Consider the following 25124-nt stretch of genomic DNA (forward strand, 5'->3'; position numbering starts at 1 on the left):
TACGTTCGGCTAGTGGAACAAATGTTCTGTTATAGCCAATTAAAGTTAGTAAGTAATTTATAATGTTTTGCGGTTTGCTATATTCTATTGTAAATAAACAGCTTTGTTAAAAAAAAAAAACTAAGGACATTTTTGAGATTTTCGGAAGCTGTGATATTTTTCTAAAATCTCAAACATATTTTCTATTTGATCCGATATTCCACACATAAGCAACAAAAGTTTCGTTGGGGGTGGATTTTTGTTGTTGTGCGTATGACGAAACCTCTAAGTTGTACCATGAGATTTTGGGATCCAACGTCCGAAACTGGTCGGAGTTTCGAATCAAACAACCGAAAAGGTTCAGCGTTTCGAGTCAGGTATCATATGAGTTTCACGTTATTCTGGTAATTTTCGCGTTTTGTCCGAAATTATTTGGAAAATCTTTCAGAACATCAGAAATATCTGTCTAATTTCTAAATTCCCTCTTCTAAAAGAATTTACAATACAATTCTGATGGTCATTCCAAATTTCCGCTGACAAAACTTTCAGAGTCGGTGTAAACCGCCCATTCAATTCGTTACGGTTTTGTCTATACATTCGGAATCAGAATCGATAAATTGTGCAGAAATTCTGAGCGAATTCATAACGAACGCCAAGGTATATTCATTTACAGGCAGTGGCAGTTGCCCAACAACAAAATATTGAGTGCACTATCTGTCAAAATCAGTGATTAATGCAACTATGATTTGGTGTATATTACTAGTTCGTTCCATTTTTCGTTGTTTGTGCGTATTATGGTTCTCAACTATAATAAACACACAACCAAAACTCGTTGACAGATAGTGCACTTCGCGAGAAAAAATTTTATTCAGCTGTTGACGGTACACTACCTGGTAGTAACCAAGTATATTCATTTACAGATAGCGACAGTTTCCCAATAATAAAATATTGAGTGCACTATCTGTCAAAACCAGTAATTAGTGCAACTCTGATTTTGAGTATGTTACTAGTTCTCGCCATTTTTCGTTGTTTGTGTGAGTTATGGTTCTAAACTACACAACCAGAACACGTTGACAGATAGTGCACTTCGCGAGAACAAAATTTACTCAGCTGTTAACGGTACACTACCTGGTAATTATGTCATGGTAGTAACATACCCAAAATCATAGTTGCACAAAACACTGATTTTGACAGATAGTGCACTCATTTGTTTTTGTTGGGCAACTGTATTTCTATCAACCTGTATCGTATTCTCTTGTGCCAATGGATGTTCACACTAAGGCAAATTTATTCAAGGAAAAGTCACTGGTCCAACTGAATGAATTTTTCAATTCCAGAGTTATAACCAAATCCCACTACAACGTCAAATGTTTTGTTTGGATTTTAATTTTTTTCACATTTATTTATTCACTAGAATGTCAATTGGGAAGCGTCCGGAAGTTTGACGGCCTAGTGGAAATTTGCGCCACCATCCTCAAAGGGTTGTTAAGTTGATGTCGTTGTTTTTTGGTCTAGTGGCTTTACCGTTTTTATTCTACCAAGGATCATACATTATGAAGTTTCTTGTAAAACGCCCGTTATAGAATTTGAGACCGACTCTGGACTTCTGTGAAGGTTTTATCTTGACTTGGCGGAATGAATTACAAATTTAAAGGTGAAGGAAGAATTTTAATTTAGTCAAGGAATATTCGCAATGGATTTTACTTCGTTCGAAAAGGAAGATTTGCGTGCGCAAGTAGTAAATGAGTTGAAATACTTTGGTGTTAAATATAGAAAAGAAAGGGTTACCACAGCTCAAGTAAGTGATTGAAAAAAAGATGAATGTTATGTTACTATTTTTATTTTTGCAGGAAAGCATTACACAAAAAAAAACGTCGATTTTTCGCTCCCAATTGCATACGCTGCAATTATCAGATGCCATTCTTGCAAATGGAAGCGTTGTCCAAATACCAAAATTTGTTGTAGATATGTGTAATTTTATTTTAGATCGTGTTGAGACTGAAGGCATTTTTAGGAAAGCAGGGTCTTCAATAAGACAAAAGGAAATTTTGGCATGTTAAGCATTATAAAATATATGTATATTTAGTTTATAGTTTAATTGATAATTTTTTTACAGGCTTATCTCGAATCAGGGAATCCACTGGATCCATCCCACCACGTTATAGATGTGGCTAACGTTGTTAAGTATTTTTTTCGTGAGCTGCCCGAACCACTTATTCCATCATCACTTCAAGAGACTCTTTTACGAGCTTTGTTAATAGGCAAAAACAATGAAAAGGCTGTTTTATTAGCTTGCATGCTATTACCAACTCTAACACTTAACACTTTGCGTTTTTTTATGCAATTCCTGCGAACAGTGTCGCTTAGCGAATACCTTAATAAAATGTCTACATCAAATTTGGCAATAATTCTGACCCCAAGCCTCATGCCATTTGCAAATATCAAAAGTTTCCGTTTTACAAACCATATGAAAGTCGTGCAGATGCTAATAGAAAATGCTAATTCAATAGGTATTGTGCCTGGAAATGTCGCCAGTAGAGTAGCCTCTAAATCTTTTTCTTCGGATATAGAAGCATTTTCACTATCATCACCTCAGTGCACAGATTGTTCCGGAATAAACGATGAGAAGAAGAAAAAGAAAAGACGCAGCGGTTCGTTAACGCGTAAATAGGTTCAAATCACAATTTACATATGTTATTTCAAGTTCTTTTTAATTTAGATATGTTTAATGGATTCAAGCGAATAGTTGGTGCGAACATAGGCTTTCCGGAGGAATCAGAAACTAATATAATAAAGGGGGATTTGTTGTCCAAAGAAAGAATTTCCGAGATTGATGTCCATTACACACCATGTCATAAATCAAAAAAGAAACGAAAGCTTGCTGAACCAATGAGCACATGTGAGAAAAAGAAGTAAGTATGAGAAGTTATCTATATATTTTTTGTTATTAATTTGTATTACTTTATTTAGACGAGAATTGCTTGCACTACTTCCAAAAAAATCTGGAGGATTTTTACCTAATACCCCATTGATCAAGTATGTAAAATTCCTTTTTCTTATTTTGGTTTTCATAAGGAAGATTAGGAAGACGAGGAAGAGTATCGCGAATGTATTTTTTCATGGATATCCGATAAAAGTCGCAGTTATACAATATTTAGGTTATATCTTTATACAGGGTGCGCCAGAGATACTCTTTTAAAAACTCCCGAGCAATGAGCTCTTGTCTAGGGAGCAGCGGGCCTTCGCCTTCGAGAGCTTCTTTTCTAACATTCGCTCACTTTTTGCTACGCAACGTTCTTTCCGCGCTCGCTTTGAAATTCCTCCCCACAGGCTCGTTCCTGGCTGTAATTCGATTCTGTCGTGGGTTAACTCAAGTGTGAAAGTGCCGCTAATTCCAGAAATTGTCTTCAACGGACCATCGGAAATGATAGAAAAATTTATTTAATATGTTGTAAGACTTTAGTACTTCTACATTACGTTTTTCAACATAAATCCAATTTCTTATAAATAAGGTAAATATTTTATATAATTCAAATGCTATTTATTACATATGCTAAACATGACTTCATGAAAACATTAATATTGGTTTCTGACTAAATACTATTTGGTAATTCATTGTACATGTTCAATCCTTTGAAGAAAAGAACAATTTTTCAATTCGTTGATGTAACTCATTGCAGTCTGAAGTTATTATAATTTCTTGGATTCTAAGGTTGGACTTCACCGACGCAACTTATTTGGTCGGTTAAATAATCCGGTGCATTGCCTTCCTTTATCTTTTGGATCATCTTTAGTTTATTTAGGGCGAGTCTTTGTTTATTGTCAGCCTTTTGAGGGAATCTAGCATGGTACTGATTGGTGTACATTTGCTACATTTGAGTATTATTCTCATCACATTTACTGCAGTTTTTGAAGCCTTTCTGTTTGTGAATCATTATAGCAAGTGTATATGAATATTGATCTATGTCCGAAGTGTGGTTTTAGCATTGTATTGTAAATATTTATTGCATTAAAAACAGTTCTATTTTTCTTATTATTTTGAAAAATCCTATTTTTCCATCTGTTTTACATACATAATTAATGTGATCATTAAAAAAAGTCTTTGTCAATGACAAATCCTTAGTGCTTTAAGTTATCAATAGTCTCTCCGTTTGTTATATGCTATTTCACTATCCATTCTCATTTCCATTAGTTTTGTTTTTTTGTTCATTTTATTCATCCTTAGCCACACATTTTATTTTGTTCAGTTTCGATGTAATTTTTTCAAAGCATTGTTCGTTGTTATATCCCTTAACATAATACATCAGCGTATAAAATTATGTAGCTTTCTGTTAGTATATTGGGTATATCATTGATATATAATATGAAAAGCAATTCTGCAAGAATTGAAACTTGTAGTACTCCGTTGTCGATTTCTTCAAAAAGGACGCCGTTTATTTTTGTAAACGGTTTCTTTCTTTACCGCTAATGGCGCACATGTGAAGCTTTGCTTTTATAATGTCCCGATCTCTTATCTCAACTGCTCTCTTAGTCAAGACTGTCAAGACTTTTTTGTTCCTTGGAACTTTTTTCCATTTATTTAGTACATAATTCACTGGAGGCCACCATCGCCTATGACGCTGAACACATGGGTTCGAATCCTGGCGAGACCATCAGAAAAAATTTTCAGCAGTGGTTTTCCCCTCCTAATGCTGGCAACATTTGTGAGACCCTAACCATTGAGCTTAAACTTGAATCGGACTGTACTCATTGATTTGTCAGAAGTTTGCCCCTGTCCCTAAGTGGAATGTTCATGGGCAAAATCTATAATTTGCACTGTAGTTTCGCATGAGAATTTTTTTTCGAAAGCCTGACTGGTATTTAGGCTGGATATTATTTTCTTCTATAAATTGCTCCAACTATTATTTTACTACCATTTCTAAGACTGCTTCAAATGTTATTTATTTATTGGTCTATATTCTTCATATTTGATTGTATTCTTTATCTTTTCTATTGGAATTGCCATTGTTGTCTTCCAGTCTTCTGGAAACATTGCACTCAATAACGAACCATTTACAATTCCTAGCAGTATATCTCCAACATTGGACCAATTATCTAGAATCATTTGTGGCGTAATTTTTTCGAAATCTGATTTGCTTTTGATACATTTTACCACGGCATTGAGACCATTCATATATATTGTACGGAACAAAAACCGTTTGAATCTATACTGCACGTCATTAAAATATTCCACATTTTCATGGAGTTTCTTATCACATATATACACTATCGACAAAATATTTGTCAAAATGACTAGCAATTTGATTATTTCCTTATATTCTACATAGTTAAATACCACAGATTCGATCACATCACGGGGTTATTTTATTACAAGACTTTTGTTTTTTCCACATGTCCTTCTAGTTGCTCGCATAACTGATTTGGTCATTCACAAATTTAAATTTGGCCCTTTCAATTTCTACTTTGTATTGATTTCTTATTACACAATAGTTCCGCCAAGCTTCGTGTGAATTGTCAAGTCTTATCGTTGCAAAACTTCTCACTTTTTCAAAATTGCAAATTTTGTCCATAACATTCCACTAAGGAACAGGGGCAAACTTATTCACGTTTCATTATTCTTAGGTCATTCGTAAACCTTTGGATGTTGTGTATTTACTTAATACGTTTACTTTCTGATTACTTTTTGTCGTGTCCTGAAAGGTTTGTGTTAACGACCTTGCATCTATATTTTAGTCTATATATTTTGCCCGTTCTGTTGTAATAATATCTCTACGGAATAAATCTGGATTATAACTAAAAATATCAACTTGTCTATTGCAGAGGGGTTTTTTCTGGTATTGAACGTTTTTAATATCTCATGGTCTGATATATTTTCTGTATCCATAATTTGCGTTTTTTTTCTGCTGTTCGTCACCACATAGTCGATAATTGTTCTTCATTCCAGACTCTTGTATCATAGATTTAATTTTGTAGAGACTATTCTTTTTCCAATCTATAAAAAACCTCCTATTATTTTTATACCACAGATGGTTTCATTTATTGCTTCAATCCACTTCGATTATTTTTGTACTGAGCAAGAGATGCCATTATCCAGTATTTCGACTGTTTAACTTTTTCATATGTTTTTATTGCACTCCATTCTGTTTTTAAATATAAAATCACGCCTCCCGTTCTTGTCGATTTTGAGTATCTAATCACATGATCATAATTGGCAAGGGATACTTCATTGTCGTTACCATCATTTACCAAATGTGTTTCGGATAGAACTATGAAGTCTGGCTTTTCATCATTAGAAAGTATTCCAATTTGATTATAGTTATTTAATAGTCCTTGTGCATTTGCATATATTCCACTAATATTCTTTGATTGTTAATCTGACAGACTCATCCATCTTTTTTAACATCAAGTTCATTTAAATGTACTGAGAAGTTCTTGTCGTTCGTTATGTGATTTTTATCAAGTCCTACGTTTCGTTTTTTATTTATAGATTATACATTTCCTTAATTGTTGTTTCGTGCATTGCTTTGAACTATTGTATTTTCTCCATGACATTTAAAACAAACTTCTTTAAATGTGAAAATACTAGGCGAATGATTATGTCCTCTGCATTTATAGCATTGCCTCATTTGTGTACCATCAAATACTCTGCACCTTTCTCATCCGATATTGACATTTTGACTTTTCATTAGTTGTTCATAAGTTTCAGCGTCTATTTTAATTCTAGCATTGTATATTTTATTATTATTTCTATGTGTTTCATATGTAGCTATAATTTTGATCCCCTTTCTATATCGTATTTCATTTTGTTTTCTTAATCTTGTTTAACATTTCTTCCTCGTATTTAATCCATAGGATTAGCAACTTTTGTCATAATTTTCACTCATTTTTCCCGCAATGGCTTCTTTGATCTTATTTCTTTCATCTTCGTTTTCGCTTCTGATTAAAATAGTACCGTAACTTCTGTTTCAATACTGGTTATCTTTAAGTTCACCGGATCTACATTCTTGTTGAATTCTTCCTTCATTTTATACACACAGCGTTCACTAAAGTCACTTGCCCGGCTGATGAAATATCTCAGAGTTGTTCTAAATAAACTATTTTGTCAAATGGTTTGCTTAGATTTAAATTTTTTTTTAACATTTTTTAACATTTTCTAGATTTTTAATGTTTTATAATTCATCCATTTGTAATTACAACTCTTATTTTTTTGACTGCTGCACGTGGCAATGTAAATAAAAATTTGTATGCCAATTTGGCTGTGTACAGAACTTTGAGAGAAGAGTGGGAATTTCTTACCCCATCCCCACAGGGTTGTATCGTTGATTTCGTTGTTGTTGGGCAAGTGACGCTTCCTTCTAAATTGTACAATTTATACACATTTTGCTTTTCCTTAAGCCTTACTATCACCGGGACCGGTTTATTAGCTGTGGTAATCCTGTTTTAATTGTCTCTGAGTACAGCTTTTTACTTTTGTTGACATTCACGTCGCTTGCAGTTTTCTTAATTTCTTCCCGTATTTTCCCATTTCTTTGCTCGCATTATTTACATCATTAAAACTTTCACGTTATTCTTTCATTTTCTTAATGTTATCATCCTTCATATTTTGAAATCGCGCTTCTTTTTTTCGACTTGCAATCGAAATGGCCGAGTATAGTTGGTGTCCGCCCCAACTGTTAATTCAACACGTGTGTATTTACACACAGAATAAACGACGGTTTGCAGTTATAACTGTACTGGATAAAATACGATGACTTTGCACCGAACTTTGAAGTATCCGCTTCATTTGAGTTTTAAATGCAAAGTGGAGACTGCGCTTCATGTCTTTTTTCAATTGCATGCAATAGTTTTTTTTAGCTCATCTATATTGCGTATAATTGATAATGCAAAACTCCCCTTGGATTATTTGTTGTTTACTCATTTTGACTTCGTTTTGTATGCCTCTCATTTATTCATCTAGGTTATGTATAAATTGTATGCAGTCGTATCTGATATTACTATTTTCAACCAAAGTATTCAAGTTGTATTTATTAAGACTGCAACATTTGACATTCGGGTGGAATTCTTTGTTACATACACCGCAACATTTAACACTAGATTCACCCCAAATGCCAAGTTTGCACTTGTAGCACTCAGCGATTGCGAGCGTATTAAATGTTAAAAATTGATTTCTTATTTCAATTTCGATATTTGTGAGAAAACTTCAGGTTGTCTACACATTAGTTTAACTAGGATTCACTTTAGTAATTGTTTTATAAAATACAAGTGTGTTGTTTAATTTAATTTTATTTTTTTCACGATCGAAGCAAAAGTATGTTTTTCTCTTTAGCTTATCTCTTCAGATGCGGAAAATATCGAAAGAGTTAGGCAGTTCTCCCCAGCGTTCGGCTGGCAAACGCAGAATGTATGGGGGACCTTAAATTTAATCACGCTATTGTTCAAGAATTAACAGAAGGCAATTTTGTTACCATTGCAGGCCACCCTGGCACAGAGGTTAGCATGAATGACTGGGTTCGAAACCTGCCGAGAACTTCAGAAATAATTTTCAGCGGTGATTATCCCCTCTTAATGTTGGCAATATTTTTGAGGTACTATTCCGTGTAAAAACTTATGCCTAAAGAGATGTCCCACTGTGGCACGGCGTTGGTCCCGGCTATAAAAAGAGGTCCCTTATCATTGAGCTTAGAACTTCAATCGGGCAGCACTCTTTGATATCTGAGAAGTTCCTGAATGGGATGTTTATGGGCAAATTTGCATTGCATTTTTAGGCTTAGTATTCATAAATAGAACTTAAAAACAATTAATGCCAGTGTAATAGGAAGACAATTGGGTTTTTCGTATTTCGTATAATATTGTTTAAAGGAGTTATCATATTTTGTTAAAGTTTTTCACAACCATTACATTCAGAGTACCCTGCATTAGGGTAAATCAACATTTTCAAGGTCCCATGTTGTTGTGGTGCCACATATTTTCATGTGGATGCTCGTTAAGCGTCTATAGGTGAGCAAGCTCGTTCCGGCTAATAGGGACGATCGCCGTCGGTACGTGATGGACAAAGGTTATGTAAGGTGTCATAATCTCGCTTTGTCATATTATTATTATTTTTTAATTAATTCATTATCGACCATCATTGGCCCTTATATCGAGCATAATCTGGACATACATCTTGCTCGTCGGCATCAATCCTAGCTCTGTAGGAGTTGAGGCGGCTGCATCTGCTTGGTACCGTGTCTGCATGAATGTTGTCTAGAATTGCTTGATATGCCGCTTGATCTAGAGGTTCTTTCTTGTAGCGCTGAAACTCACGCTCTAGATCATGTAGATCTACCTTAAGTCTTCTGGGCAGTGGATATCTATCTACAAGATGATGATTTGGATGGTCTCTGGTTAGAGGGATCCATACCACGAATCCCATCACGCTCGTATGCGATTACCACTGCTTGCGCCGGGAAATTGGGCCGCATTTGGGGTATTCGACCGGCTGGTATAAATCGAGCGGCTGCTGCGTTAATGATGTCTCGAAATTTCCTCTCGGCCACTAGCACATCCGAGGGGAGTTACAGTTTACTGAAGCGGCGATTGCTATGCTCTCTGAAGCCATCCCAATCGGCCTTCTTATGATTGATAAACGTCCGGCGCTCAGAGGTTATGAAGTCGGGTGATCTGACCCCAAAAATATGACGGCTTGCCAGGATACGTCACTCAGGAGATCAGGGGATGCAATGGAGATGTCTGGCGAGCTGCTGCACCTCCTAGTAATCCTAGTGGGGGCATCCTCATTCACCGTGCAAAACGAGGAGCTCTCAATCTGCTCTGCCAAAGCTATGTCACGCTGGTCGTTACCTATGGGAGAATACCATGAAGTATGATGCGCATTAAAGTCCCCTAAAACCAGACGATTATGGCCAGATAGTAATCCACTTATGTCGGGGTTGTAAGCCTGGTCAATAGGGACACAACTACCAACCGGCGGTATGTACACGTTGTATTGCTCTGTCTCGGCAGTACCGGACCTGACTGCTATCCCCATGCTCTCCATTTAGGCGTCACTAGCGCCAGCCGCAAGCGAGATGGGTCTATATTTCACGGAATTGTGTATCACGAAGGCCAAACCCCCACCTCCATTCCTTTGGCGATCCTTACGTAGCACATTGTATCCGTGACGACTGTGCAAGCTGCAGGTGTTGGTCAGCTTTGTCTTCTGGATCGCTGCGATCAATATATCTTTCCGATTCATGAAATCCACAATCTCATTGATCTTGTCACGGAGTCCTGGCAATATTTGGACTGGATGCTGCCGTTGCGTATATTGCCATACAGGAGAGGTCATAATATAGACATAACCAGTATGACTATACTCCCGTGGTGAAGTGAGGCCAGAGCAAGATCGGAAATGTTATTTCGAAAACCGAAATTAGCGACTGGGGTTCGCCTCTAGTAGTCATATCAAAGGCAAATGGCGGTGTTCGATTATGCGTTGACTACAAGGTGAGCGTAAACGAGAGATTGATGGACGCGCATAGTCCCATACGAAAACTTCAAGATATTTTCAATTGTTTACGTACGCATAATTGCACATTCCTGTCGATGACGAATCAAGCCTGCGGTCACCTGGAGGGCATTCCATCCCTAAAAGAACTAGTGAGAACAATAGTAAGATGGGTCCAAGAACCTTTGTCGATGATGGTAACCGGAGACATGCAGTATTCGTACTAAACTCCAGCTGTCTCGCAGACCTCGACAAGTCTGAAGGGGTTGAATCTTTGGATTTAACAAGATGAAACTGAAGGTCTAAATAAGCGGTGGGGTTGGGGAATCAGGAGACGACTCAGCAGTTGTTGCTGAACACTTGCCTGAGGAACTATCGACCACACCGCTAAAGTCGGGCGGATTACAGGAGGCTGTAAATATCTCTGCCACAATCGAGACAGGAGGGGATGGCATCGAAACGGGACCCGACAGGTCCTGTGTGGTTAGGTCATCTAGTTGGACTGGGCTCAAGGTGTGCGCCAGTGCAGAAGCACGGAACTCAGAAAGTACTTCGACAGCAGCAGCTAGTGAAGCATCTAAGGAGGAATCGTCGACATCGCAAGTATACAGTGTCCTGAGGTAGAGTGGTTCCACAGCTTTCTCACCAGCCCCTGGATGCGTACGAAAGCTCATCATGACAAGATCTAACGAATCTTGTGAGGATGAACTCCAGGTGGAATCAGAAGACGAGACTAACACAACAGTGGTGGATGTTCAGAATCCTGACTATGGTCCGGCTTCTACAGTTAAATCTTCACCATTGTAAGGCCGCCTCGGCGGCACTAAAGGTCCTCCTGATGGCAGGAGGATTTGACGTGGTTCTTATCCAGGAACCATGGGAATGTGAAGGAATGGTTCGTGGAGAAAGAATTCCGGGATTTAAACTACTCAAGGGTACGGGGAGTGGGAGACACAGAGCCTGTATTCTTGCAAAGGGTAGTCTAAATGTTTTTCTTCTTCCGTCGCTATGCACTAAAGATTTAGTAGAAGCCAGCCTTGAAATAAACAAGTCTCATTACTGGCTGGCTTCTCTATATATGGCACAGGATTCAGGGATGCCGCCTTCAAACCTTAAGTCGCTGGTTGAAGCTGCTTCTGTGGGAAGAAGAGCCTTGTTGTAGGAAGTGATGCTAATACACATCACCAGATATGGTGAAGATCGGATGTCAACGAAAGTGGTGAGCTGCTTATCGAATATATTATAAGTTGCAATTGGCATAAACCGACCTTTATTGCCAGGAACAGGCAGGAGGTACTAGATGTTACCTTTGTACCGGAAGATATAAGTCGAAGAACATGCGACTGGTATGTGTTGGATGACCACAGCGTCTGTGATCATCGTTATATTAGTTTCAGCTTTGGTTAAACCGAATATAGACGAATTCAGATAAATGCCGGCACAAATTATGCACGTCTATCCCTTCTAGACCAAAAGAGGAAGTGAAAAATGCGAAGGATATAGACATAGTGGTCAAGCAGATCACGAAGGCCCTGAATGACTCGCTTGTGTCAGCATGTCCTAGTGCCAAGCAAAGGGACAAACAGCGACCACCATGGTGGACCCCAGAGCTGGTTGGTCTAAGGAAAGACTGCAGAAAACTCTTAAACAAAGCAAAAGCCACGAGAGCACCACATGATTGGGACATATATAAGGCTGAGTTAAGAAGATATAAAGCGAGCTGAGAAAGGCTCAGAAAAAATCCTGGGTAGAATTCTGCAGCTCCGTGGAGGATACATCTGAGGCTAAGGAAGATTCTGCCATTGAGACCTATTACGGTGGGGTACATTCAGAGAATCTTATGGGCGTTAAGAAGCTTCGACTCCTTTAAGTCGCCAGACCCTGGTGACGTATCACCGGTTGAATTACAAGCTGTATCTGATTCTGTGACTGGTTCCCTGGCTTAGGGAGATCTGTGACTGGTTCCCTGTATACCTTTGTAATGGAGGGACACGAAGGTCATTTTCATTCCCATAGCAGGAAACCCCTACCTCACGAAGGCGAACAATTTTTGTCCTATTAGTCTGTCAACCTTTATGCTGAAGACTCTTGAGACGTAAATAGAAACATATCTTAGGGCAAATATCTCTGCAGATTGCCTGTCGCGGCAGCAGCATGCATATAGTAAAGGCAAATCCATTTAAAGCGCCCTTCACGACCTAGTCGGCTACATATAGGGTTCTCTCGCTGTCAAGGAATAAACAATGGTAGCATTTATTGACATTAAAAGTGCTTTTGATAATGTAAAACCGACGTCAATCATGAAGGAGTTGGAGTTTCTAGTCATCAACTCCACCGTAAGAAAGTTTATTAATAACTTACTTACTAAAAGATGCATTACGGCAGGCTTGGTATATGTGGATCTAAAAAGATGGGTCGGCAGAGGAACACCTCAAAGATGTGTACTGTCTCCACTAATTTGGAATATAGCCATTAACTATATATTGTATTATTGTCTTCTGAAAAAAAAGGTGTACAAGTATGCTGATGACGTGGCAATTGCGGTTAGGGGAAGGTTTCCCAGCACTCTAAGAGATATACTTCAGGAAGCTCTACGTGCAACAGCAAAGTGGTGGTATGGGTATAAATCCGTGCAAGACAGAAGTAGTTCTTTTCAGCAGGAGGTACAAGTTGCCTACAGTGGCAACTGTCTCCTTGAGAGGAGAGAATGTTCCATTTACAGAAAGCGCAAAATACCTGGGTGTTTTGCTGGACAGGAAATTGAACTTCAAATCTAATATTTTGGAAAGGGCAAGAAAGGCAACACTCGCCCTATACACCTACAAGAGAGCCATGGCAAAAGTTGCGGGTTTAGACCGCGTGTCATGCGTTGGATATATACTGCAATTGTTAGACCTATAATGCTATATGGTGTTGTGATCTGGTGGACGGCGCTTCAAAAGTCCACCTACTGCTCAATACTTAACCGGATCCAAAGGATGACTTGTTTGTGCATCACAGCTGCACTGAGTACCACACCATCTGATGCATTAAATTTAATGCTAGATCTTATGCCTCTGGACATTGCGGCCAGAGAAATTGCAGCGTCCACTACCGTGAGGTTAAGGGAATTTTACCTTTGGTCATGTGGTGGCTACGGACCACGAATTCATATGAACAGCAGACTATCAACTACACACGATTCCCAAACATCTCAACAACAAGATACAAATTCGTCGTTCCAAGACGATTTTCCGAATACCAACACCTCGTATACGACAAATTTTTCTACTCCATTGTCGGACTTTCATGGTTTTCCCAACTCGGAAGAGAATAATGGTAATGGAGATTTAATTCCTCGAGATCAGGATGTAATTCTAGAAGATGGAAGTATGCAAGAAGACCCAGGTGAGGACAACGGCGCAAACCAAGGCAACACGTTTCTTTTACGAAAATCTTCCAGGATACCAAGGAAGAGGATCATATTTTCACCATGACAGATCCTATGCGAGGGAAGAATTGTTATGTATTGATCTGGCATCATGAACATATGATCATTATGTGCATGATATGGCAACCTTTACTACTTCGTATTTTCATTCCTTGTTACTTTTTTGTATAGAGAAGATCTCTTGTTATATTAACTGAATAAATAGTTTATAATACTTTGTACGAAAACTTCTACTTATTTCTGAGGAATTTAACAATTTCCAAATTCAGCGAAATCGACAATAAAAGCGGCTTCTATGGGTTTAAGACCCAAACCCGGGAGATCGGTCTATATGGCAGCTATATCTAAATATAGCCCGTATAGCACGTTCAAGAACTTAACCTGAATATAAACAAAATACGAATTTGTGCCAACTTTAGCTCAATATCTGAAGTTCAATATCTTTTAAGACCGTAGCGTGATTACAACAGAAGGGCAGACGCACGGACATCTTTAAAACATCTTTGTAGCGATGGGAATGGATATTTCGAATGATGGAATGACTAAATGAATATACCTCCTATCCTCGTTGCCTGGCTGTCTGAGAAGATATTAATGACAAACGTCGTAATGACATTATATGTTAGCCATTCCACCACTTCCTTAATTGCAAGTATCTCCGCTTGATACAGAGATCCAGTGGTCGTGTAACCTCTTCGATATGACCAGTTCTAGATGTTAAGAGTACACCTCAAAGCCCACATAGTCGTTTAGTTTGCACTGGCGCACACCTTGAGCCCAGTCCAACTAGATGACCTAACCACACAGGACCTGTCGGGTCCCGTTTCGATGCCATCCCCTCCTGTCTCGATTGTGGCAGAGATATTTACAGTCTCCTGTAATCCGACCTACTTTAGCGGTGTGGCCGATAGTTCCTCAAGCAAGTGTTCAGCAACAACTGCTGAGTCGTCTCCCGATTCCCCAACCCCACCGCTTCTTTAGACCTTCAGTTTCATCTTGTTAAATCCGAAGATTCAACCCCTTCAGACTTGTCGAGGTCTGCGAGGCAGCTGGAGTTTAGTACGAATACTGTATGTCTCCGGTCACCATCAGCGACAAAGGTTCTTGGACCCATCTTACTATTGGAACCATTCGTATAGAAGTCTATGTAACTCCTGTTGTAAGGGATATCTTAGTTCCAATAGGTTCTTTCAGGAATAGTTGCACAGTACTTTTTATGAAAAAGAGGCTCAGGTAGTGTGTAATCCACACTGACTGAAACATCGAATATTGTACAAGGATAACACAGAGTCCGTAGCCGCCACATGACCAAAGGTAAAATTCCCTTAACCTCACGGTAGTGGACGCTGCAATTTCTCTAGCCGCAGTGTCCAGAGGCATAAGATCTAGGATTAAATTTAATGCATCAGATGGTGTCGTACTCAGTGCAGCTGTGATGCACAAACAAGTCATCCTTTGGATCCGGTTAAGTATTGAGCAGTAGGTGGACTTTTGAAGCGCCGTCCACCAGATCACAACACCATATAGCATATAGCATCGTTGTTGCAGGTAAAGCTTCCTGAAGTATATCTCTTAGAGTGCTGGGAAACTTTTTCCTAACAGCAATTGCCACATCATCAGCATACGCGACAACTTTTACACCTTTTTCTTCCAGAGACAATAATATATTGTTAGTGGCTATATTCCAAAGTAGAGCAGACAGAACACACTTAAGGTGTTCCTTTGCTGCCCCATCTTTTTAGATCTATAGATCCCAAGCCTGCCGTAATGCATCTTTTAGTAAGTAAGTTATTAATAAACTTTCTTACGGTAGAGTTGATGACTAGAAACTCCAACTCCTTCATGATTGACGTCGGTTTTACATCAGGTAGTGTGTAATCCACACTGCCTGGAACACGAATGTCGTTTTTAACGCAGATGCCTGCCATCACGGCCCAAACCTGCGAGGCCCAAGGGTGAATACAATGCGTCTACCAACGCCCCCACATGTGGACCCACATATGAGTACCAATTTGATCCCACGTATTTGGACGTGTTCACCTCCTTGATTAGGAGCGGAGCACTACCTTTAAAACTTCTTCCGATATATGGGTCACGGCACCCGGTTGAAAACGCAACTTCACGCCGAGCTTATGCTCTACCCCCGCGATTTGGGTACAAACCACAGCCACCACGTTGCTCCCTACTGGGGCCTCACCATTGTCAGGCTGTAACCGAAGTTCCAGGGGCTCCTGACACCCCTGGTACCAGATTAAAGTCTCCGGTCAGACTTCGTAGCCTTAAAAGACTACTACCAGTTGAACCCCAAAAAGTTCCGGACTGGTCACCTGGAAGGAATTAATCGCCCTAAGCCGTCCTTATGCCAGCATATAAAAGTATGCACCAAGCATACAACAGGACGATATACACAAAGCCATACATATCTGCATCAACATGGGACTCACAATCAACGTGGCCACCCTCACGGATGACCGAACACAACAGCTACAAGGGCAAGGCAGGTGCCAGGCCATGTCATGCGCAGCACCAAATCCCTCGGTCGCGCCAGTACAGCAACACATCGTTATGGATAACTAGCGTTTATTCATCCCGCCTCTTGTCTGCCTCATAAGAAATACTTTCCGGGAAAAGGTGGCCAACCTTGCAACAGTCGTCTCGTTTCGAGGGCCCTACTGAAATCCCACATCGCCTCGCTAATCCCCATCGCGCCTAAATCTCTAATGTCTGCATAATACGGGCATTCCGTCAGTACATGCCTCCAGTCCTCAGGCCTCCCACAGTCGCGGACAAATTCCTCTGCAAAAATACATTAAGGGAACCATTTCCCGTCAGTATGAAGCCCAGACTTGGACCGAAGCCAAAGTCCGGGCGATCTCGTACGAACGTCGCGCCACGAATAAATTCATAAGTCATCCGACCATCTAGTTCTCCACCTATCATCAAGACGCTCCACAAGAAGTGCCTTAAGCCGCCTAACATCCCCATCTGCAAGCTCAAAGGCGGTGAGCCAATCCTCACGCACTAATGGAATTCCTTTTTTCACACTATACAGAACGGCCATGTAACTCACGAGTAAATCATGCGGGGGTGCGCCAAGCAATATCTGTAGTGCATCTGTAGAAACAGTCCTACACACAGGCAAGCAAGCCAGCATTGCCACCCTCTGACAAGAGAGTATCTTCTTTCGTCCGAAGACTGTCGCAGGAATTTCGTGCCATACAGGCGCTCCATAAGTTGCGCATGCAACAAATAGACCACCATATATGGACCGAACAGCGCGACGACTAAGACCCCATTGCTTCTCAGAACACGCTTAAACCTACCGGCTACTCCAGTCATCTTCCAGAGTTTCCGAGCAAGTCTGGAATCTCCTTCAACCAGGATGAGCTGGTCATCCGCATATGCACTGATTTTAAAGGACTCAGCGAGACGTCTCAGCAGGGAATCCATCATGAGGTTCCATATATATGGAGCACAGAGGCAGCCACGCTGAATATCCTTCCAAACCAGGATCCAGGCATCCACAGTGCTCTTTTCCTCTCGAAAGCCGAACTGGTACGGAGAAGTACCCTCCTCGTAGCCCTCCCTAAATCTTGTCACCATTATCCTCTCCAATACTTTTGCAAGCACGGGGAGGAGACTGATGCCCCGATACGATCTACGATTGCTCCTCAATCGATCTGGCGATTTCAGAAGGACTACGAGTCGAGCACATTTCCACGTACTAGGGAAATAACCTACTTCGACACACCGTGTGAGGATCAACTCCACATGGTCGGGTATAGTCTTCCAGATGCTTTTACACGTCTGTCCAGTCATACCGTCCAAGCCAAGTGACCTCCCGCTTCTAAGCCGGCAAACACTTTCCACTATCCCGACCCTTTCCAGACTTGGAGGAGGCACGATCATCTCCACACTGGGAGCCTGTTCGTGCTCATCCACAACGGGAAAGAACCTTCCCATTAACACCCTAGCACACTCGTTCTAAGAAGTCAACACATTGTCCCCACTCTAAAACCGCCCAGGTCATCTTGACTAGAACCCTGTTACCAACCGCGCCGGCACACGTGGTATACCTTGCCCCATGGATCATCTCTGTTGTCCTGTACAAATCTCCTAAAGTGATCTTCCTTGCTCCTAATCAACAGTTGCTTGTAGGTCCTCAATTTGCTAAGGTAGTCGTTCCGGCATGAGACAAGATCCTCAGCATTGGAACTTCTGTCTCTTTGGAATTGCTTGCTCAGACGCCTGACGTTCCGCCGCATTATTTCCAGCTCACGGGTCCACCACTTGACCTTACTTGGTTTCGCCTTTCGACGTCTGCCAAGGAGCGCATCATTCACCGCGCTCATCCACTCGTCTACCTTAGCAATTTGGTCATATACGGTCAGTGCCCTAACGTCATCTAAAGACAATGCTGATACAGCCTCCCTAAAACTTTCCAAACAAGTCCCAGTTCACGTCTCGATCTTTCCAGCACCTGGATCGTTCACTGTGACCATAATCTGAATAGGATTATGGTCACTTGAGTCCCATTCGTCACAAACCCTCCATCTAAACTGATAAGCAGTAAATGCCGCCCATTTGCAGCCGTAACGTCAATGTCACTAACGCCTGAAGGCCCATCAAAGTTATACTTCCGACAATCCGACGTCATTCAAAGTCAACTATTCGCTGAGCAACTGCCCACGATGGCGATTCTCATGACCAATAGAGTGCTGGGTCATTTTTGAGAACCACATCGGGGATGTTGCTTTGGCGTCTGAACTTAGGATGAGCGGATTGCTACTCGTGAGTAGTAGCACCGTATCCATATATTCAAGATAGGGCTCCAAGTCGGCGCTAAACCTACAATAGATGCTAGCCAAGAACATTTTACCACACCGCCTTCTGCATAAATGCAGTCGCTGTCATCTACAATTATCGCAGAGTCACACCCGCTGTCAGTAAAGACTCGCCCCGAGATCCCAAGTCGGTGGGACCCCGTGAACCCTCACACCAAGTGTGGGGCCCACCTTCTCAACAACCTCCGCGGAAGTTGTCACCGCCTTCCCCTTGCCCTTCACCACCACTGACTACGTCTCCACCGGCTTCGCAACCGGCACAGACGGGACGGCAGTGACAGCGACGGGGGCAGCGGGGACAATAAACGTGACAGTGTGTGCGTTGACAGCGGGAGCAACAGGCACCGACTGTGAAACAGCCGGACGCCCACCCACGCCACCTACACCCACCAACGCGCCGCGAGCAGCCATAGCCCCATGAGGAGCTCCTCATACTGGCCAGAGTACTGGATTACCGTCTTCGCCATAGCGCCACTCGCCCAAGCCTCATACACTGTCCCCAACAAGGCATCAGTCACCTCCTTCATCTCGCCTACCGTGCCTCTGCCTCCCCAAGGGTGCAAACATCCGCCAACGAGCCCTACTTTCCCGCTGCTCTGCCTTCCCTTTAGTCGATGCCCCACCTACACTGGCAACACCACTATCACCAGCGCCATCAGCCGCACCTGCTGACTTCACATCAGCTGTGTTCCGACTGCCAGATGGCAATTCATCACTTGGCACCACCTTCCCCTTGGCAACCGCCACACCAGGCGCTTCCCATCTTCACCACCACTCCCACTGGATAACAGATACCCCAGCCCAGCACGGGCTATCGACGATTCGGTACTAATGCCACCATCTGACGTCCCTCCCCCCATCCAGGGGCAGGTGAGAAAGCTGTCGAACCACTCTTCCTCAGGACACTGGATACTTGCGATGTCGACGACTCCTCCTTTGATGCTTCACTGGCTGCTGCTGTCGAAGTACTTTCTGAGTTCCGTGCTTCCGCGCTGGCACACACCTTGAGCCCAGTCCAACTATTGTAGATGATCTACCCACACAGAGCTTGTCGGGTCCCGTTCCGATGCCATCCCCTCCTGTCTCGATTGTGGCAGGGATATTTACAGTCTCCTGTAATCCGCCCGACTTTAGCGATGTGGTCGATAGTTCCTCAGGCAAGTGTTCAGCAACAATTGCTGAGTCGTTTCCTGATTCCCCAACCCCACCGCTTCTATAGACCTTCAGTTTCAACTTGTTGAATCCGTAGATACAACCCCTTCAGACTTGTCGAGGTCTGCGACACAGCTGGAGTTTAGTACGAATACTGCATGTCCGGTCAAAATCAGCGACATTAACAAAGTTTCTTGGACCCATCTTACTATTGTTCTCACTAGTTCTTTTAGGCATGGAATGCCCTCCACGTGACCGCAGCTTTTTGGCTGACCGCCATCTGCCTTTGATATGACTACGAGGGGCGAACCCCAGTCGCTAATTTCGGTTTTCGACATAAAACCTTTTTCCTCTAATTCGTCCAGCTCGTGGTCGACTTTTTGCATAAGTGCAAATGGTATTTCCCGCTCTTAAGTGAAAAAGGGCTTCGCATCGTCCCGAAGTTTAAGGAATATCGTAAAATCCTCCGATGTATGTGAAGAGTTGATTTCATTCAAGTCAGTATTTAGTCCTCGACCTAGAAGCGCAGAATACTCCTCTGGTACAAAGTACATATAATCGACGAATGACCTTCCACCAACTTCAGCTTTTACAACAATTTTCCTAATCCCATGGCAGCCGGTTGTACGCACCGGATTGACCCGATGGAACCCTCAATACAATGTGCTACGTAAGGATCGCCCAAGGAATGGAGGTGGGCGATTGGCCTTCGTGATACACAATTCCGTGAAATATAGACCCATTTCGCTTGCGCCTAGCGCTAGTGACCCCTAAATGGAGTGCATGGTGATAGCACTCAGGTCCGGTACTGCCGAGATAGAGCAATACAACGTGTACATACCGCCGGTTGGTGGCTGTGTCCCTATTAATGACCAAGCTTACAACCCCGACATAAGTGGATTACTATCTGGCCATAATCGTCTGGTTCTAGGGGACTTTAATGCGCATCATACTTCATGGTATTCTCCCATAGGTAACGACGAGCGTGACATAGCTTTGGCAGAGCATATTGAAAGCTTCTCGTTTTGCACGGTGAAAGAGGATGCCCCCACTAGGATTACGAGGAGGTGCAGCAGCTCGCTAGACATCTCCATTGCATCCCCTGATCTCCTGAGTGACGTATCCTGGCAAGCTGTCATCTCTTTGGGGTCAGACCACCTCCCCATAATTCTCCCCATCGACTGATCACCCGACTTCATAACCTCTGAGCCCCGGACGTTTATCAATCATAAGAAGGCCGATTGGCTTCAGAGAATATACCAATCGCCGCTTCAGTGAACTGCCACCCCCCTCGGATGTGGTAGTAGCCGAGAGGAAATTCCGAGACATCATTAACGCAGCAGCCGCTCGATTTATACCAGCCGGTCGAATACCCCAAATGCGGCCCAATTTCCCGGCGCAAGCAGTGGTACTCGCATACGAGCGTGATGGGATTCGTGGTATGAACCCCACTAACACCAGAATCAGCGAGCTGAATCTGGAAATAAACAGGGTAGTCAATGAACATAAGTGGAATTTGTGGCTGGAACAGAAGAAAAAGACCTTACCAGTGCGAAGACATAACTACATGCTGTCTAAGCAATTCCTTTTGGGCTGTTATCGCAGAGACCATCCAAATCATCATCTTGTGGATAGATATCCACCGCCCAGAAGCCTTAAGGTAGATCTACATGATTTAGAGCGTGAGTTTCAGCGTTACAAGAGAGAACCTCTAGATCAAGCGGCATATAAAGCAGGTCTAGACAATATTCATGCAGACACGGTAGCAGATGCGGTAATAGCTAACGGGTGAATGTAGCCCTTGGAGAACGTCCGCCTCCCATTGCATCTGAATAAATTGACCTCCCCCGGCAAACCAGAGTAGTTCTGGCTCAATTACGTTCCGGCAGATGCAGCCTTTTCAACTGCTACAGAGCAAAGATTGATGCCAACGTGCAAGATGTATGTCCCGATTGTAACCAAGGACCGCACGATACACCTGTCTATCTGCCCGGCCAGACCCACTCGACTCAGACCCAGATCCCTTTGGACGCACCCCATCTTAGTCGCAGAGTTCCTGGGTCTTGACACTCAACAGAATCAAACAGACGAAAGATAGAACACAATAAACTGCTAAAACAACAACAACAACCATAATCTTCCCATCGGGTGTGAAAACATCCTTTGTATATGAACGAATAGAAATATTGGATGGTAGAAATTCGACATCTAAATTAAGTTTGAAAAATTGATCCCTTGATAAAAAGGTATAACCTGATCCCGTATCGTTCTCAAACTGTATGGGGGTACCTTGACCGTTCAGGTTTATAAAAAATCTATCACAGTTTGACGATGACATATTCGATGAATTGTTTTGATGTATAGTGACTATATTAAAAACCCCATACTGGTGAATATCTTGAATTTGATTAGTAGTCTGGTGATTAGAGCCATCAACTTTCAAACGGGCCACACCTTTGCTTCATGCCCAGATTTTTTACACTCTGTGCATTTTTTGTGAATCGATTTTTTGCATTCACAAAAAAACTCGCTATTGTTAATGTCTGTCCTTAAAGCTGTAACAAAATCGGCTATCGTTTGTTGACCCGATTGATATTTCGACTAAAATTGATGTTGTGCCAACAACACATTTTGTTTCGGCGATAAATGCTTCAACAATTTTACCAACTCATCGTACTTAACTTCACATGGTGATTTCGGCGAAGCCAGAGCCGCAACAATGCCAAAACACTTGGCGCCTATCGAATTCAACAACAAAATTGCACAATACTCCTTGTTGTGGTTGATATTCTTCATGCGTGTATAATTTTCAGACCTCAGTATGTAGCTCCGAAATGATTCCTTCAATTTGTCCAACAACTCGAAATTCTGCACAAACGCAATATTTGTGCTCAATCCAGTTTGAGTAGATGATCCTGTTGCGTCGTTTGAGATTATTCAAAATTTTCTGCTGAATTTCGCAAATTGTACGGCATCCATTGTGTTTAAATGTTGATCGTCTCCAATATATTTTTCAATTACAATAAAGAAAAAACTTAAAATGTGTTGTAATATGTAAGACTGTAAGTTAAGAAGTGCTGATGCTATAATTTGATATCTAAGAATACAAGAATAAAAAAGGAATTTCAAAATGATGAGATCATGGCAATGTTGCCGGATTACTAATGAAGTTACAATACTACTAAAACTTTGTTATTCGTTCCAGGAAAAGTTTAAAAGTGTGTCGCAATCAGCAAAATGTCATTGTAAGCTCAAGAACTTTTGCGGCTTCTACGGAGAAGCGATGGAGTACCTCTGGATCTGGTTGGCAAAAGCACAAAAACACTGAAAATCTGAAAAATACTCGATCCGTTTTTCCCGATGCTACCAGAAAATATGAAGTTCTCGATGCTAACATAATAAGAAATCATCAACAAAAAGCTGACGCCTTAAAGACAGAAGATAGCGAGTCGCAAATATTGAACTATTTGAAGGAACAGACAATTCAAGTAATTGATCAGAATGTAATCAATAACACCCAACTAGATAGAGGTGAAAAATTAGTAAATACTTTAGAAGGTGTACAGATGCAATATGAACGAATTTTAAAAGAAACAGCATCTTTGTCCCTTCCGAAAGCCAAAGAAATGCCACTGCACGTACATTGTGAATTAAAATCACGAAGACGTTCACATCAGCCAGCCGTACGTTCACCAAGTGCCAGAAAAATTGGAAGCATTCGTCGACGGTCACAAGATACATTTTATTTCAAACACGCAAACAATAACAAGATTGTAGCTAGCGATGAAAGGGCTCGTAACTTAAAATGTATTAGACAGAGTGTGGACAATGGTTTTGAGCTTCCACATGCAAATACTAAGCATTCTAAAGAAAGTTCCACTGAAATGAAAGAACATTGGATGCCTGGAGAGTATTTCTTTAAAAAGTTTCTTAATGAAGATCCCATTGATGCAACGCCCATTAAAAAACATGTTGGTGATGCGATTTTGCCGATTAATAATTCAAGTGAAATTTTTCCGACCAGAGATTCATCTGAGAATTTACGTATAAAAGCAGCGTCTACCAGCAAAGTTCAATTTATTTCTCGCATTGCAGATTCTAGATCAATTAATGCGGAAGAATGCGGACGAGCTTCTATATCTCGCCTAAGAACTGACAACGCAGGTATGGTAATGGCAAAGGCTAGACTTTTTGATCGGTTACGAGACTCCAATGAACAAATACATTATAGGAGAAATGTTTTCAAAAACAGTAAAGTTTCAGAAAACATATGTAAAAATCAGACAACATGTTCTTCGAGGGATAACTTATACTCGCATAAATATAACACAGAAATGGATAATAAAATCCACGGCCAGAATAAGGGGTTACCAATTGTGAACTCGAGACAACACAACAGAAACTTCAAATATGTCAAAAACAAACGTGATTTTGAAGTTTTTCCTAAAAAAACATTGCCCAACCCCAAGAAGGAGGGACATAATTTTTTTTAAATTAATAAATTAATGATGGTACGAATTTTAAGAAAAAAGAAGAAAAATATTTTGGCCATAAAGCACTCTCTATTTTAATTTACATGTTTTCGATATCATATTTACAAAAAATATGGTTCTTATTTCAAGTATTGATATAATTTTTAATAAGAATTTAAAATTATCAATCATTTCGTACACAATTGGTATATTACAATGTAATATACTATACTACTTAAAGAATACATATGAAAAGATTACATGCGTTTTCTAGCGAAATATGGTACTTCATCCTGGAAAGCCTAACTAAAGTAAGTATTAGTTTGTATTAAATTTTAATTATCTATACACAAATTAAAAAAAAATATTAAACCGGGTAAAAATAATTGAAATGGTCATATCTAATGACACACATAATTACATCAAATTTGATCTGCCATATCTAGTGATGTTCCGTGCCACGATTTTTTATGTTTCCGATTGTCAAAATGTTTTAAACGTGCACAACTTTATGACTATTTTCAGCCCTACTCTGAATAACAATTTCCTGTGCGTTTTTTCCCTACTCCCTTTTCCCTTATTCTAAACAATGTTCGAAAAAGGGAAATATCTCCCAGGAAAAAAGTAGGTATTTTGAATCGAAATAAAAGGGAAAGTTAGACAATAAAATTTCCCGAATCACCAAGCAAATGAAAGGGGGTTAGAAAAAAAATTATGAATTTTGTTTTTATAAAAAATTATAACACTTCTTACTATTTACA

The 25124-nt window shown here is 40.9% G+C and overlaps 2 protein-coding genes across 4 annotated transcripts; both read left to right on the forward strand.

Annotated features, from left to right (window-relative positions):
* Positions 1-1418: 1418 nt before the first annotated feature.
* On the forward strand, positions 1419-24642 carry LOC106091545 (uncharacterized). Of its 3 annotated transcripts, XM_013258091.2 has the most exons (7): positions 1420-1777; positions 1830-2030; positions 2096-2489; positions 2550-2642; positions 2699-2891; positions 2950-3015; positions 23097-24642. In XM_013258091.2, exons 1-7 carry the CDS (start codon positions 1673-1675, stop codon positions 24382-24384), a joined length of 2340 nt encoding a protein of 779 aa, XP_013113545.2. In that variant the 5' UTR covers positions 1420-1672; the 3' UTR covers positions 24385-24642. The 3 variants fall into 3 exon arrangements, with proteins under 3 accessions (XP_013113544.2, XP_013113545.2, XP_013113543.2); XM_013258090.2 differs by having other exon boundaries at positions 1419-1777; positions 2096-2630; XM_013258089.2 differs by having other exon boundaries at positions 2096-2642.
* Positions 13616-14016, forward strand: LOC131995213 (uncharacterized). Its single transcript, XM_059363492.1, has 2 exons — positions 13616-13852; positions 13908-14016. The coding sequence occupies exons 1-2, from the start codon at positions 13618-13620 to the stop codon at positions 13988-13990; spliced, it is 318 nt and encodes a 105-aa protein (XP_059219475.1). The 5' UTR covers positions 13616-13617; the 3' UTR covers positions 13991-14016.
* Positions 24643-25124: the final 482 nt, after the last annotated feature.

Source organism: Stomoxys calcitrans, chromosome 2 (assembly GCF_963082655.1).
Source record: "Stomoxys calcitrans chromosome 2, idStoCalc2.1, whole genome shotgun sequence".
Lineage (NCBI taxonomy): Eukaryota > Metazoa > Arthropoda > Insecta > Diptera > Muscidae > Stomoxys > Stomoxys calcitrans.